At 36.4% G+C, this 12,224-nt stretch overlaps 1 protein-coding gene across 1 annotated transcript in view; it reads left to right on the top strand.

Moving 5' to 3' along the window:
* Positions 1-11,839, top strand: part of SLC16A7 (solute carrier family 16 member 7) — a 167,039-nt gene extending 155,200 nt beyond the window's left edge. The window contains exons 5-6 of the mRNA XM_007467622.1: positions 4,020-4,838; positions 10,875-11,839. Of these exons, the coding sequence (XP_007467684.1) occupies positions 4,020-4,838; positions 10,875-11,152 (1,097 nt within the window). The 3' untranslated portion in view covers positions 11,153-11,839. The remainder of the gene's footprint in view (positions 1-4,019; positions 4,839-10,874) is intronic.
* Positions 11,840-12,224: the final 385 nt, after the last annotated feature.

The following is a 12,224-nucleotide window of genomic DNA, read 5'->3' as shown; positions in this document are numbered from 1 at the left end:
GGCCTCTCATTGTTGTGGCCTCTCCCGTTGCGGGGCACAGGCTCCGGACGCGCAGGCTCAGTGGCCATGGCTCACGGGCCCAGCCGCTCCGCGGCATGTGGGATCTTCCCGGACCGGGGCACGAGCCCGTGTCCCCTGCATTGGCAGGCGGACTCTCAAACCACTGCGCCACCAGGGAAACCCCCAGATGCTATCTTAACGTATTGTCATCTGGTACATCAAAATACTGGCTATAGGTTGGCCAATCAAATTTCAAGCAATGGAAACAGCAAGTTATCCATGTTATGTGTTATGATATAAATATCAAAAAGAAAACCTCTTTGGTTTGTTTTTACTGTTTCAACATTTAATAATCAGCCAGTGAAGATGGTACTGTGGACACAGACTTTCTGGCATATAAATAGCTTCATTAAAAAAAAAATTTTCATTACTTATTACTATTAGTGTCTGACTTATCACTCATACTAGGTTAAAAATGGTGCCAAAAAGATATTTCCTGGATTCACTGATTAGCTTTAACAATAGAATTATTGTTGCCTGTATTTTGATTAGTGGTAGAGCTCTGCATGGATATCCCTTCTTTTTCTTACTAAAGGATTCTGTTTAAAAGCTCTGAAAGGCACATTTGCCACTAAAGACAAATATTTTAAAATGACATCCTGTCACTTGATTATAGTTGTTTCTCATGCATGTCGGTAGACTCTAGCTGACCTGAATATGTACATTTGGAAAATACTATCTTTATTAGCCTCAGCAATAAATTGCATTAAACAAATCTACACTCAGAATTTTAAGAAAAATTAGACTTCAACATATAAAGAAATTGAATCATTTCCTTTTGCCCACAGATAAAAAGGTAAATGTATTTCTCTTTTTATGACTTTAGATCAGTCTAACCTTGCATTAATGTATTATTTGATTAAAAAATTAGATGTATTAAAGCCTACAGTAATAGTGATGTTAAAATCTTTCTCTTTACAACCTATGGACAACTCTCTTCTTTTTTGATATGGTAGAACACCTTTGACATTTTAAAAAATATTTATTTATTTATTTGGCTATGTCGGATCATTAGTTGCGGCATGCAGGATCTTTCATTGTGGTGCACGGGCTCTTCATTACGGTGCATGGGCTTCTCTCTAGTTGTGTCATGCAGGCTCTACAGCACACGGGCTCAGTAGTTGTGGCCTGTGGGCTTAGTTGCCCTGTGGCATGTGGCATCTTAGTTCCCCGACCAGGGATCGAACCCGCATCCCCTGCATTGGAAGGTGGATTCTTAACCACTGGATCACCAGGGAAGTCCCTCCTTTGACATTTTAAATGAGAATCTTCTTATATCTAAGAATTGTCATGGTGGAGTGAATGCCCTTTCCTTTGTGCAGAAATACTACATACAGGTGACCTTAAACAACATGGGTTTGAACTGCAGAGGTCCACTGTACTACACAATCCATGGATCCATGTTTGGTTGAATCCGGAGGAGAGATGGCTATAAATGATACATAGATTTTTAGCTATGCAGAGAGTGGGCCCTCCTAAACCCCACATTGTTCAAGGGTCAGCCATATGTCATTTGGCCGTAGAATTCAGGCTGGGCCCACAAGTAGATGTATTAGGGAAAAGATGGTTTTGATGTTACTGTGTCACAAATATCAATAACATTTTATGTTATTCTAACTTCAGTTCCCTTCCTTTGGGTCTTAAAGGCTTTGGTGCTTCTAGTCAACCATTAAATATACCTATAAGGGATTTATCTTAAGTCATTATCAGCCAAAACTTCTTGGTATCTGAAATCAGACAGGTCTACCTTTTAAACCTGACTCAGCACACATGAGCTGTGTGATCATGGATAAATAAACCCCCTTATGCCTCAGTCTCTCTCTCTTTTTTTTTTTTTTTTTTTGCGGTACGCGGGCCTCGCACTCATTGTTGTGGCCTCTCCCGTTGCGGAGCACAGGCTCCAGACGCGCAGGCTCAGCAGCCATGGCTCACGGGCCCAGCCGCTCCGCGGCATGTGGGATCTTCCCGGACCGGGGCATGAACCCGTGTCCCCTGCAACGGCAGGCGAACTCTCAACCACTGCGCCACCAGGGAAGGCCCTCTCTGTCTTTAAAATGGGAAAATAATACCTCTTTCCTTTGGGAGTTGTCATGATTAATGTAAAAAATGAATATATGGTACTTTACAGAGAGTACCCAGCATTTTGTCACTTTTAAATAAATATTAGCATATAATAATAATCACATCATTATATAACATCTTAAAGTTCTAGACCTTACTCGATTTTAGCAAAACGCTTTTTTGTTATTGATGGAATTGGAACTCAAGAAGACTAAGTATTTACCCAGTAGTACACGTAGGTAAGTAGTCGAGGCAGTTTTTGTTTTTTTTTTTTTTTTTTTTTTTGCGGTACGCGGGCCTCTCACTGCTGCGGCCCCTCCCATTGCGGAGCACAGGCTCTGGAGCGCGCAGGCTCAGCGGCCATGGCTCAGGGGCCCAGCCGCTCCGCGGCATGTGGGATCTTCCCGGACCGGGACATGAACCCGCGTCCCCTGCATCGGCAGGGGGACTCTCAACCACTGCGCCACCAGGGAAGCCCAGATTTAGATCTTTTGATTTCCAATCTCATGTTCCTTTTACCATATGCCAGACAGGAAATAGATGACCACAATCTCCTAAGGAGAACTGGCATTAACATCTGAAAGCAAAATTCCCGGTGACAGAATGAGGGTACAGGCAGGGAGGATGGCTTAAGGTAAAGAAATTTGAACTTGGAAACACAATTCCTGGGTTTTAATTTGGGTTCTCCCACTTACAAGCTGCTGACCATAGTTTTATTATTTAAATGTTGGATCTAATTACACTCATTCTGCATACCTCACAAGTATGGCTGAGGTAGAATCAGAGAGCATACTGCCCTGTCACTCTCGAAAGCATGTTCTCGGTTCCTTCTTGTTAGTTTTTAGAAACCCTATTACAAATATTTCATACAACTATTTGTATTAATTTGTATTAGAGGTGTGCAGTAAGTATTTGTACTTAGAACTCAGTGTTCCAGAATCTTAATACTTAACCAATTTGCAATAAATTTACAAATGCAGAAGAATTCCTACTTCTATAGATCCTAAAATAATGCAGAATAATGCCCAGGCTAAAGGGGAAAGAGAGGTATCAACAGTTTGTATAAATCAATTGTATTTACTTTTTAAACAAACATTTGTTTCTGTTGCCGAATAGTACCTTGGCGAGCTATAAGAAGTAATTCATTTCTCAAAGGCTATACTCAACACTGTCAAGGTGTCCCTAGAAACAGTAGAAACTTTTGACTCATATAAACAATCAGCTTTAATCCCTGAAATGAGAATAGGTTTCAAGCAAAACAAAAGTTACTTATTTTTTAGTTAATACGCATGTACCTCCGTAGTCATGAAATGTGGAATGTGAGGGATAAAGAGCATGAAACCGATGGCATGAATTGATTACTCTTTTATATTATTTGCAATAGCTTTGAAAGAAATATCTCTGGCAGGCCTAAGATTATTTATAAATGACAACTTCTTTAGTCTGTTCACTCTATTCCACTCTGAAAAAAAGTATTCACATTTTAAATGCACTCTTGCCCACAAGGAAGATATTTATTCTCTATATGTGTATATAAATATAGAGAGAGGTTATTTTGTTTGTGGAATTAAGCGATTGTAACTAAGAACGAATTAATTCTGTCCCGGTTTCAACCTATTCTATGATTATTGCAACAGAAGTAGAAGTTCTTGGTTTTATTTTTGTGTTTTAAAAAGAAAGGAATATGAACCTGTCATGCCTCTCAGATGTCCAGTTATGAGAACCTTTTTGTTTACATGCCATCCTATTGGTAATACATAATTATTAAAAATTACTACGTGCTGTTGCATTTTTAGTTCTGCCATTTTCACTTGAATGTACATTTTTAAGAGTAATTTCTTTTGTGAGTGGCATAATGTGTTTGTGTTTTTCCTCCTTTTGTTTTGTTTTTTTTTTAGGTTTAGGTCTAGCCTTCAACCTGCAACCCGCCTTAACAATCCTTGGCAAGTACTTCTATAAGAAACGGCCTATGGCGAGTGGCCTCGCGATGGCAGGAAGTCCCGTTTTCCTAAGTACACTGGCTCCTTTCAATCAGTACCTCTTTAATACTTATGGCTGGAAAGGAAGCTTCTTGATTTTGGGAGCCTTACTGTTGAACTCCTGTGTAGCTGGGTCCCTTATGAGACCTGTTGGACCCAAACTAACTACTAACAAGTCTAAAAATAAGGTTGGTGTAAGAGTGACCGATTCAGGCATGAAGAAAAGACATAGGGAGAAATCAATATGGGCAAAAATTGATAAGTATTTCGATTTCTCCCTTTTTAAGCATAGGGGGTTTCTGATATACTTATCTGGAAATGTCATTATGTTTCTGGGGTTCTTTGCCCCCATTATATTCTTGGCTCCATATGCTAAAGACAAAGGAATTGATGAATATTCTGCAGCTTTCTTGCTGTCTGTTATGGCTTTTGTTGATATGTTTGCCAGACCCACTGTAGGATTCATTGCAAACTCCAAATTAATCCGACCCCGAATCCAGTACTTTTTCAGTTTTGCGGTTTTGTTCAATGGAGTGTGTCATCTCTTATGCCCGCTGGCTGAGGACTACACAAGCCTGGTGGTGTATGCTGTATTTTTTGGCCTTGGATTTGGGAGTGTTAGCAGTATCCTCTTTGAAAGTCTCATGGACCTTGTTGGCGCTCAAAGATTTTCCAGTGCTGTGGGTCTCGTCACAGTTGTGGAGTGTTGCCCCGTCCTTCTTGGTCCTCCTCTTGCTGGTAAGAATATTTCCCATCAAGGAAAGCAAAAAAGCATAAAAATTAATATCCATTAGCCAAGACTTTCTTTGTAGTGTAAAATGTGGTTTGTAATAATAGATACTAATTGCCTAAAAGACTGTGGTGTGTTAATTTTAGCCTTTACTATGTGTTTTAAAATTTCCTAATTAGTCTATTTTAGACAAAAATTTCATTCAGAGCCTGGAGTTATGAACTTAAGAATTTAAATTAGACTGATAATTAGCATAATTTTCAGGTTTTTACCTATATCAACTTGTTTTGTGTTTTTAAAAAATGTATCATAAAAATAAAATTCCACTTTATTTTATCATTGATAAACAGATTTCTCCTTTTTTATTAAAATGAGTCAAAAATTTGAAGTAATGCTCTCAAAAGGACAAAAGGTCAAGATCTGTTTTCTTATTGGTTATATTAATATGGAATTTGTTACATGCTTAAGGAAGGAATACTTTTATAATATCACTAATTGGAATATATGAATAGGAATGCAAGAATGAAGGGAAGTTCATTCAAAGTCATTTTCTTGATCAGATACTTATATTCCATATTTATAACAATTACCTTTAGATTTTAAGATCTAAAATACTGTCAGCGATGCCTATAAAAAATCTCTATGCTAAATTATCTAGTAAGGATACTGAGTAAAGACATATGTATAAGTTCATTTTTGAAGTTAAGACTTTGTTTAGTCTTAGACTTCAATGTTATAAATATTAAATACTTTTTGTTGTCCAGTCTTTTTCAGTAATCACTGTATAGCATTGCTTTAGTTAATGCTAAATGTAGGTATTTACTTAGACCTCTTGGCCTGCCCCCTAATGGTCACAATAATTGCTGGGCTAAACATAAATTTTTTGTGTGTATTTAAAATCAGTGTTTAAAGTCTTCCTACATGACATCAAGGAATCATTTTGAAAGTGGGAAAATTCATGCCTAAATTGTTAATCCTAAGGCACCATTGACATTTACCCTTTGCTTTTTCATTTGGTCAGGAATGAGTGGTATAGTTGTTGACTTTTTCTGTCCGCCAGGACTGTCCTCTGGTATCTATCTAGTACAGATGCTTTGGACAGTATATCTCTCATTATAGATATGCCAGGGCACCAAAACAATTTTCAAAGTGAATGAAGCCAGTAGGTCTTATTCATTTTGGCCAATATATGCCTATCTTTTCATACAGAATTAGTTTTACCAAATGGGTTTTAGAAGCCTATTCATTACCAATAAAATTCTTAGTATCAACAGAGAAAAATTTATTTCCCCAGCCATGGTGGGGTGAAAAAATATCAAGTCAGGTCCATAGGCACAGTGGATGGGTGCTATGGAAATGAATGAATCTGATTTGGCCATTTCTACCTGGGCTGAGACCTATTTTAATAATATTTACATCAATTTCAGTATCCTTGAGGGCTTATTTTGTTAATATTGCCAAACTATTGCACCAGTGGGATCAGTGGCAGTAATTGATTTGGGGCTCATTGTTGAAGCTCTCAGGCTACAGCCATAACAGAGTAGCCATATTTTTATCCTGTTTCTGCCTTCTGTTATCCCTGATACTCCTTGACTTTTAGACTGTGTTTTCCTCTATAGCATTCACTCACTGCTAGCATGGCATCTGGCATATAGTAGGCACTCAATAAATACTTTCAAATGAATGGCTGTTGTTGCAGTTACTTCTTATACAGTTGCTGCTGCTGCTACTAGTCTTGTTAGTACAACAGTGAAAGGCAGGGAGAGCACGATTTTTATTTTTATTTTTTTCAACTCGAACTTCCACTGTTACATTCAAAAAGAGCTGAAACTTTAGTTCTGGAAATCATATCTGCTTTCTTGATGATGCAAAAAATTCCCAAAACATTTAGAAAGTATGTTGATTTGGCAATACAAAGTGATGATATAATTCTCATGGGGCAAAAGACCTGACATTTTTGTATTTAGATATGTAATAATCATTGTATGAATAGGAATATTTGACTAAAGTTAGAATGGAAAATTAAATTACACAATTTTTGTTTTATTTTTTATGTATATATCGTACTTACTCAAATTAACTCAAATAAGTCCATTCTAACATTTACCTACTTACTCAAATTAACTCAAATAAGTCCATTCTAACATTTACCTAATTAAAGCAGAGAACTTTGTTGAAGTAAATAATTTCACAAGTAGCTAAATTTAATAACAAGCCACTAACTAGATTCTTGTCAGAGTCATGGAAATTTCTTTTTTTTTAATTTTACTTTATTTATTTTTTTATACAACAGGTTCTTATTAGTCATCAATTTTATACACATTAGTGTATACATGTCAATCCCAATTGCCCAATTCATCACACCACCATCCCCACCCCCCTGCGGCTTTTCCTACTTGGTGTCCATACGTTTGTTCTCTACATCTGTGTCTCAACTTCTGCCCTGCAAACCGGTTCATCTGTACCATTTTTCTAGGATCCACATACATGCATTAATATATGATATTTGTTTTTCTCTATCTGACTTACTTCACTCTGTATGACAGTCTCTAGATCCATCCACATCTCAACAAATGACCCAATTTCGTTCCTTTTTATGGCTGAGTAATATTCCATTGTATATATGTACCACATCCTCTTTATCCATTCATCTGTCGATGGGCATTTAGGTTGCTTCCATGACCTGGCTATTGTAAATAGTGCTGCAGTGAACATTGGGGTGCATGTGTCTTTTTGAATTATGGTTTTCTCTGGCTATATGCCCAGTAGTGAGATTGCTGGATCATATGGTAATTCTATTTTTAGTGTTTTAAGGACTCTCCATACTGTTCTCCATAGTGGCTGTATCAATTTACATTCCCACCAAGAGTGGAAGAGGGTTCCGTCATATGGTAATTCTATTTTTAGTTTTTTAAGGACCCTCCATACTGTTCTCCATAGTGGCTGTATCAATTTACATTCCCACCAAGAGTGGAAGAGGGTTCCCTTTTCTCCACACCTGCTCCAGCATTTGTTGTTTGTAGATTTTCTGATGATGCCCATTCTAACTGGTACGAAGTGATACCTCATTGTAGTTTTGATTTGCATTTCTCTAATAATTAGTGATGTTGAGCAGCTTTTCATGTGCTTCTTGGCCAACTGTATGTCTTCTTTGGAGAAATGTCTATTTAGGTCTTCTGCCCATTTTTGGACTGCGTTGTTTGTTTTTTTAATATTGAGCTGAATGAGCTGTTTATGTATTTTGGAGATTAATCCTTCGTCCATTGATTCGTTTGCGAATATTTTCTCCCATTCTGAGAGATGTCTTTTCGTCTTGTTTATGGTTTCCTTTGCTGTGCAAAAGCTTTGAAGTTTCATTAGGTCCCATTTGTTTATTTTTGTTTTTATTTCCATTACTCTAGGAGGTGGATTAAAAAAGATCTTGCTGTGATTTATGTCAAAGGGTGTTCTTCCTATGTTTCCCTCTAAGAGTTTTATAGTGTCCAGTCTTACATTTAGGTCTCTAATCCATTTTGAGTTTATTTTTGTGTATGGTGTTAGGGAGTGTTCTAATTTCATTCTTTTAAATGTAGCTGTCCAGTTTTCCCAGCACCACTTATTGAAGAGACTGTCTTTTCTCCATTGTATATCCTTGCCTCCTTTGTCATAGATTAGTTGACCATAGGTGCATGGGCTTATCTCTGGGCTTTCTATCTTGTTCCATTGATCTCTGTTTCTGTTTTTGTGCCAGTACCATGTTGTCTTGATTACTGTGGCTTTGTAGTATAGTCTGAAGTCAGGGAGTCTGATTCCTCCAGCTCCGTTTTTTTCCCTCAAGACTGCTTTGGCTATTCAGGGTCTTTTGTGTCTCCATATAAATTTTAAGATTTTTTGTTCTACTTCCCTAAAAACTGCCATTGGTAATTTGATAGAGATTGCATTGAATCTGTAGATTGCTTTGGGTAGTACAGTCATTTTCACAATATTGATTTTTCCAATCCAAGATCATGGTAATATCTCTCCATCTGTTGGTATCATCTTTAATTTCTTTCATCAGTGTCTTATAGTGTTCTGCATACAGGTCTTTTGTCTCCCTAGGTAGGTTTATTCCTAGGTATTTTATTCTTTTTTGTTGCAGTGGTAAATGGGAGTGTTTCCTTAATTTCTCTTTCAGATTTTTCATCATTAGTGTATAGGAACGCAAGAGATTTCTGTGCATTAATTTTGTATCCTGCTACTTTACCAAATTCATTGATTAGCTCTAGTAGTTTTCTGGTAGCATCTTTAGGATTCTCTATGTATAGTATCATGTCATCTGCAAACAGTGACAGTTTTACTTCTTCTTTTCCAATTTGTATTCCTTTTATTTCTTTTTCTTCTCTGATTGCCGTGGCTAGGACTTCCAAAACTATGTTGAATAGTAGTGGTGAGAGGGGACATCCTTGTCTTGTTCCTGATCTTAGAGGAAATGCTTTCAGTTTTTCACCATAGAGAATGATGTCTGCTGTGGGTTTGTCATAATATGGCCTTTATAATGTTGAGGTAGGTTCCCTGGATGCCCACTTTCTGGAGAGTTTTTATCATAAATGGATGTTGAATTTTGTCAAAAGCTTTTTCTGCATCTCTTGAGATGATCATATGGTTTTTATTCTTCAATTTGTTAATATGGTGTATCACATTGATTGTTCTGCGTATATTGAAGAATCCTTGCATCCCTGGGATAAATCCCACTGGATCACGGTGTATGAACCTTTTAATGTGCTGTTGGATTCTGTTTGATAGTATTTTGTTGAGGATATTTGCATCTATATTCATCAGTGATAGTGGTCTGTAATTTTCTTTTTTTGTAGTATCCTTTGTCTGGTTTTGGTATCAGGGTGATGGTGGCCTCATAGAATGAGTTTGGGAGTGTTCCTTCCTCTGCAATTTTTTGGAAGAGTTTGAGGAGGATGGGTGTTAGCTCTTCTCTAAATGTTTGACAGAATTCACCTGGGAAGCCACAATGATGGAAATTCTGACTAAACAAATAAATCTATTTCAGAATCACCTGGAATATGCATATGATAAATATGGATTTGTGTATAGTAAATTTTGCCAGTATTAATTATTGTTAAGAATTAGATGCCTGCGTAAGCAAGAGGCAAAACTAAGTATAAACAGTATAAACTGAAGCATGTTTAAAAGTCAGTAAGCTTTGCAATTATATGGCACCAGGCTAGTTTTTCAATGTTCTCAATAATCAAATGGAACAAAAACTTTCTTCCTGATTAGTTTGGCCTTAATAATTTAGATTCAGACAAAGTGAAAAACTGTGATTAGCCTAAAAAGTGACATGACACTTAACCAAGAGGTTTGGTGAAGCCATTTTACAGAGTACTTAAGAATACAAGATGCAGACACACTGGTTAGAGCCCAGATCCTGCCACTCACTCACTGGCTGCGTAACGATATGGTCAAATTACTGCACAGTGATCTTGTAAGGATTAAATGCGAAATTACAAATAAAGCGTTTAGCCTAGTGCTAGGCATAGAGAAAGCATTTAGTAAATATTACCCCCACTAGGAACCTTATAAAAAGCCTCTGAATTTGTCCTAAAGAATGTAATTTTTCCTCTTTATTGAAAAGATAGTAAATGTGGAAAGGTTGAAGCAATCTCAATACGTATGCTATAAATCTATTCATATATATGCTTACATTTGTAAATACGTATATGTATTTCTACACATGTAGGTTTAAAAATGTATCTCACACATTTATGTACCTATGAATATATACACAAACACATATATACCTAGCTTATCTTGGTTGTACACTTTTATTGAGGGTAGTAATTTTCAATAAACTTAATATACTAGTAATATAATGCAGAATGTGCCTGTAAATGCCTTTACTATGCATATGTAGAAGTCATAATCTAGAATATTTTTTTCTTTATTAAACTCTCATTTAGTATTAACTTAAATAAGAAATAGGTATGCAGTGTGGAGAAGAATTCATTTGCAAATGTTAACATTTTATGGCTTGTTTATTATGCTGTCTTAAAAGACATTCTTTTGTCTCTTAGGTAAATTGGTGGATGAAACTGGACAATATAAATACATGTATGTGGCCTGTGGAGCTATTGTAGTCCTAGCCAGTGTGTGGCTGCTCATTGGCAATGCTATCAACTACAGACTGCTCGCAAAGGAAAAGAAGTTGAAAGAGACAACGAAGAAAATACATACACCTGAGTCCCAAGAATCTGAATCCTTGAAGGCATCTAAAAGTCATGATGTTAGTGTCAAAAGTCAAAAGTCAAAAGGATTAGGGGTTAATCCCTCAGAAAGAGAAACTAATATTTAACAAGAATTACATCTCTGATTTCAGTGTTTATGACTTTCTTAGGAGTATTTTTTTTTCAACATATTAGAAGGTTTTTAGTTGAAATGAGGAGTCATAAGTAAGTATGGAAAAGAGATTTTCCTTAATGGCAAAATTTTTAAAAGTTTGTTTTTTAAAATTTATTTGGGCAATTAAATTTTGAGATTATGCATATAAAGAATTCATGCAATGGGCTTATTTCCATACATGACTCTGGCTGCAGTGGTTAAAAAGATTTTAAAGTCTTCCAGTGACTTCCATCTTGGTTATAGAGATCTGAATCCCAAACCACTGGATTAAGTAGTTAGAAGGAGTATGTTTAATCCTGTAAGACTATCCTCTCCACACTTCATTTTTTATTTGATATTAAAGGGTGAAACGGAATTGAAGGAAATGAATTTTTCCCAAACATACACACACTGACACTCACACACTTAAGAACAAGCACACAGGGCATCTGGAGAAAAAAGACAAGTTCAAAAAGAATATTATCACTGTATTTTTTTAAATCCATGGAGAAAAAAGAAATGTGTTATATCTGCATACTACTTTACAGTGTGGATTTTAAAGATAAGAACATGGGTGAAAATGAGGGTGGCCTTAATTTGAAAATACAACTAACTGCTGCAAAAAACAAGCATATGCATATATGAAATAAATTTGAAAAAACTCCATTTTAAACTATTATTTCTGAGCACTGTCCGATTTGATTCATGCATGCACGTGATTTCTTTGAGGAGGACCACAAGTACCTGGTGCTACTGAATAGAACCATCAAATAATTTTCAGAATTTACTAATATTTAAATCAAATTAAAAGACTAAATGACTCCTAGCAATGAGCTGTCTATTGATTTTAAAAGGATTTTAGTTAGTAATCCAGAAAGTAATAACCAGGGACTTCTTTTAACCAAACTCAATTCAGGCTCGCTGTTATACTGAGACATCAAAGTGGAATCAACCAGAATCCTGGTAGACAGGCTTACATATAGGCAAAATTTTAATTTTTCCCAACATACAGTGGTGATCAGAGGGTTACTGTTATCAGTAATCCA

The sequence above is a fragment of the Lipotes vexillifer genome, unplaced genomic scaffold, assembly GCF_000442215.2.
Source record: "Lipotes vexillifer unplaced genomic scaffold, Lipotes_vexillifer_v1.1 scaffold387, whole genome shotgun sequence".
In the NCBI taxonomy this organism is placed as follows: domain Eukaryota; kingdom Metazoa; phylum Chordata; class Mammalia; order Artiodactyla; family Lipotidae; genus Lipotes; species Lipotes vexillifer.
The sequence above is the reverse complement of the archived record's forward strand: the minus strand, read 5'-3'. Positions and strand labels throughout refer to the sequence as shown.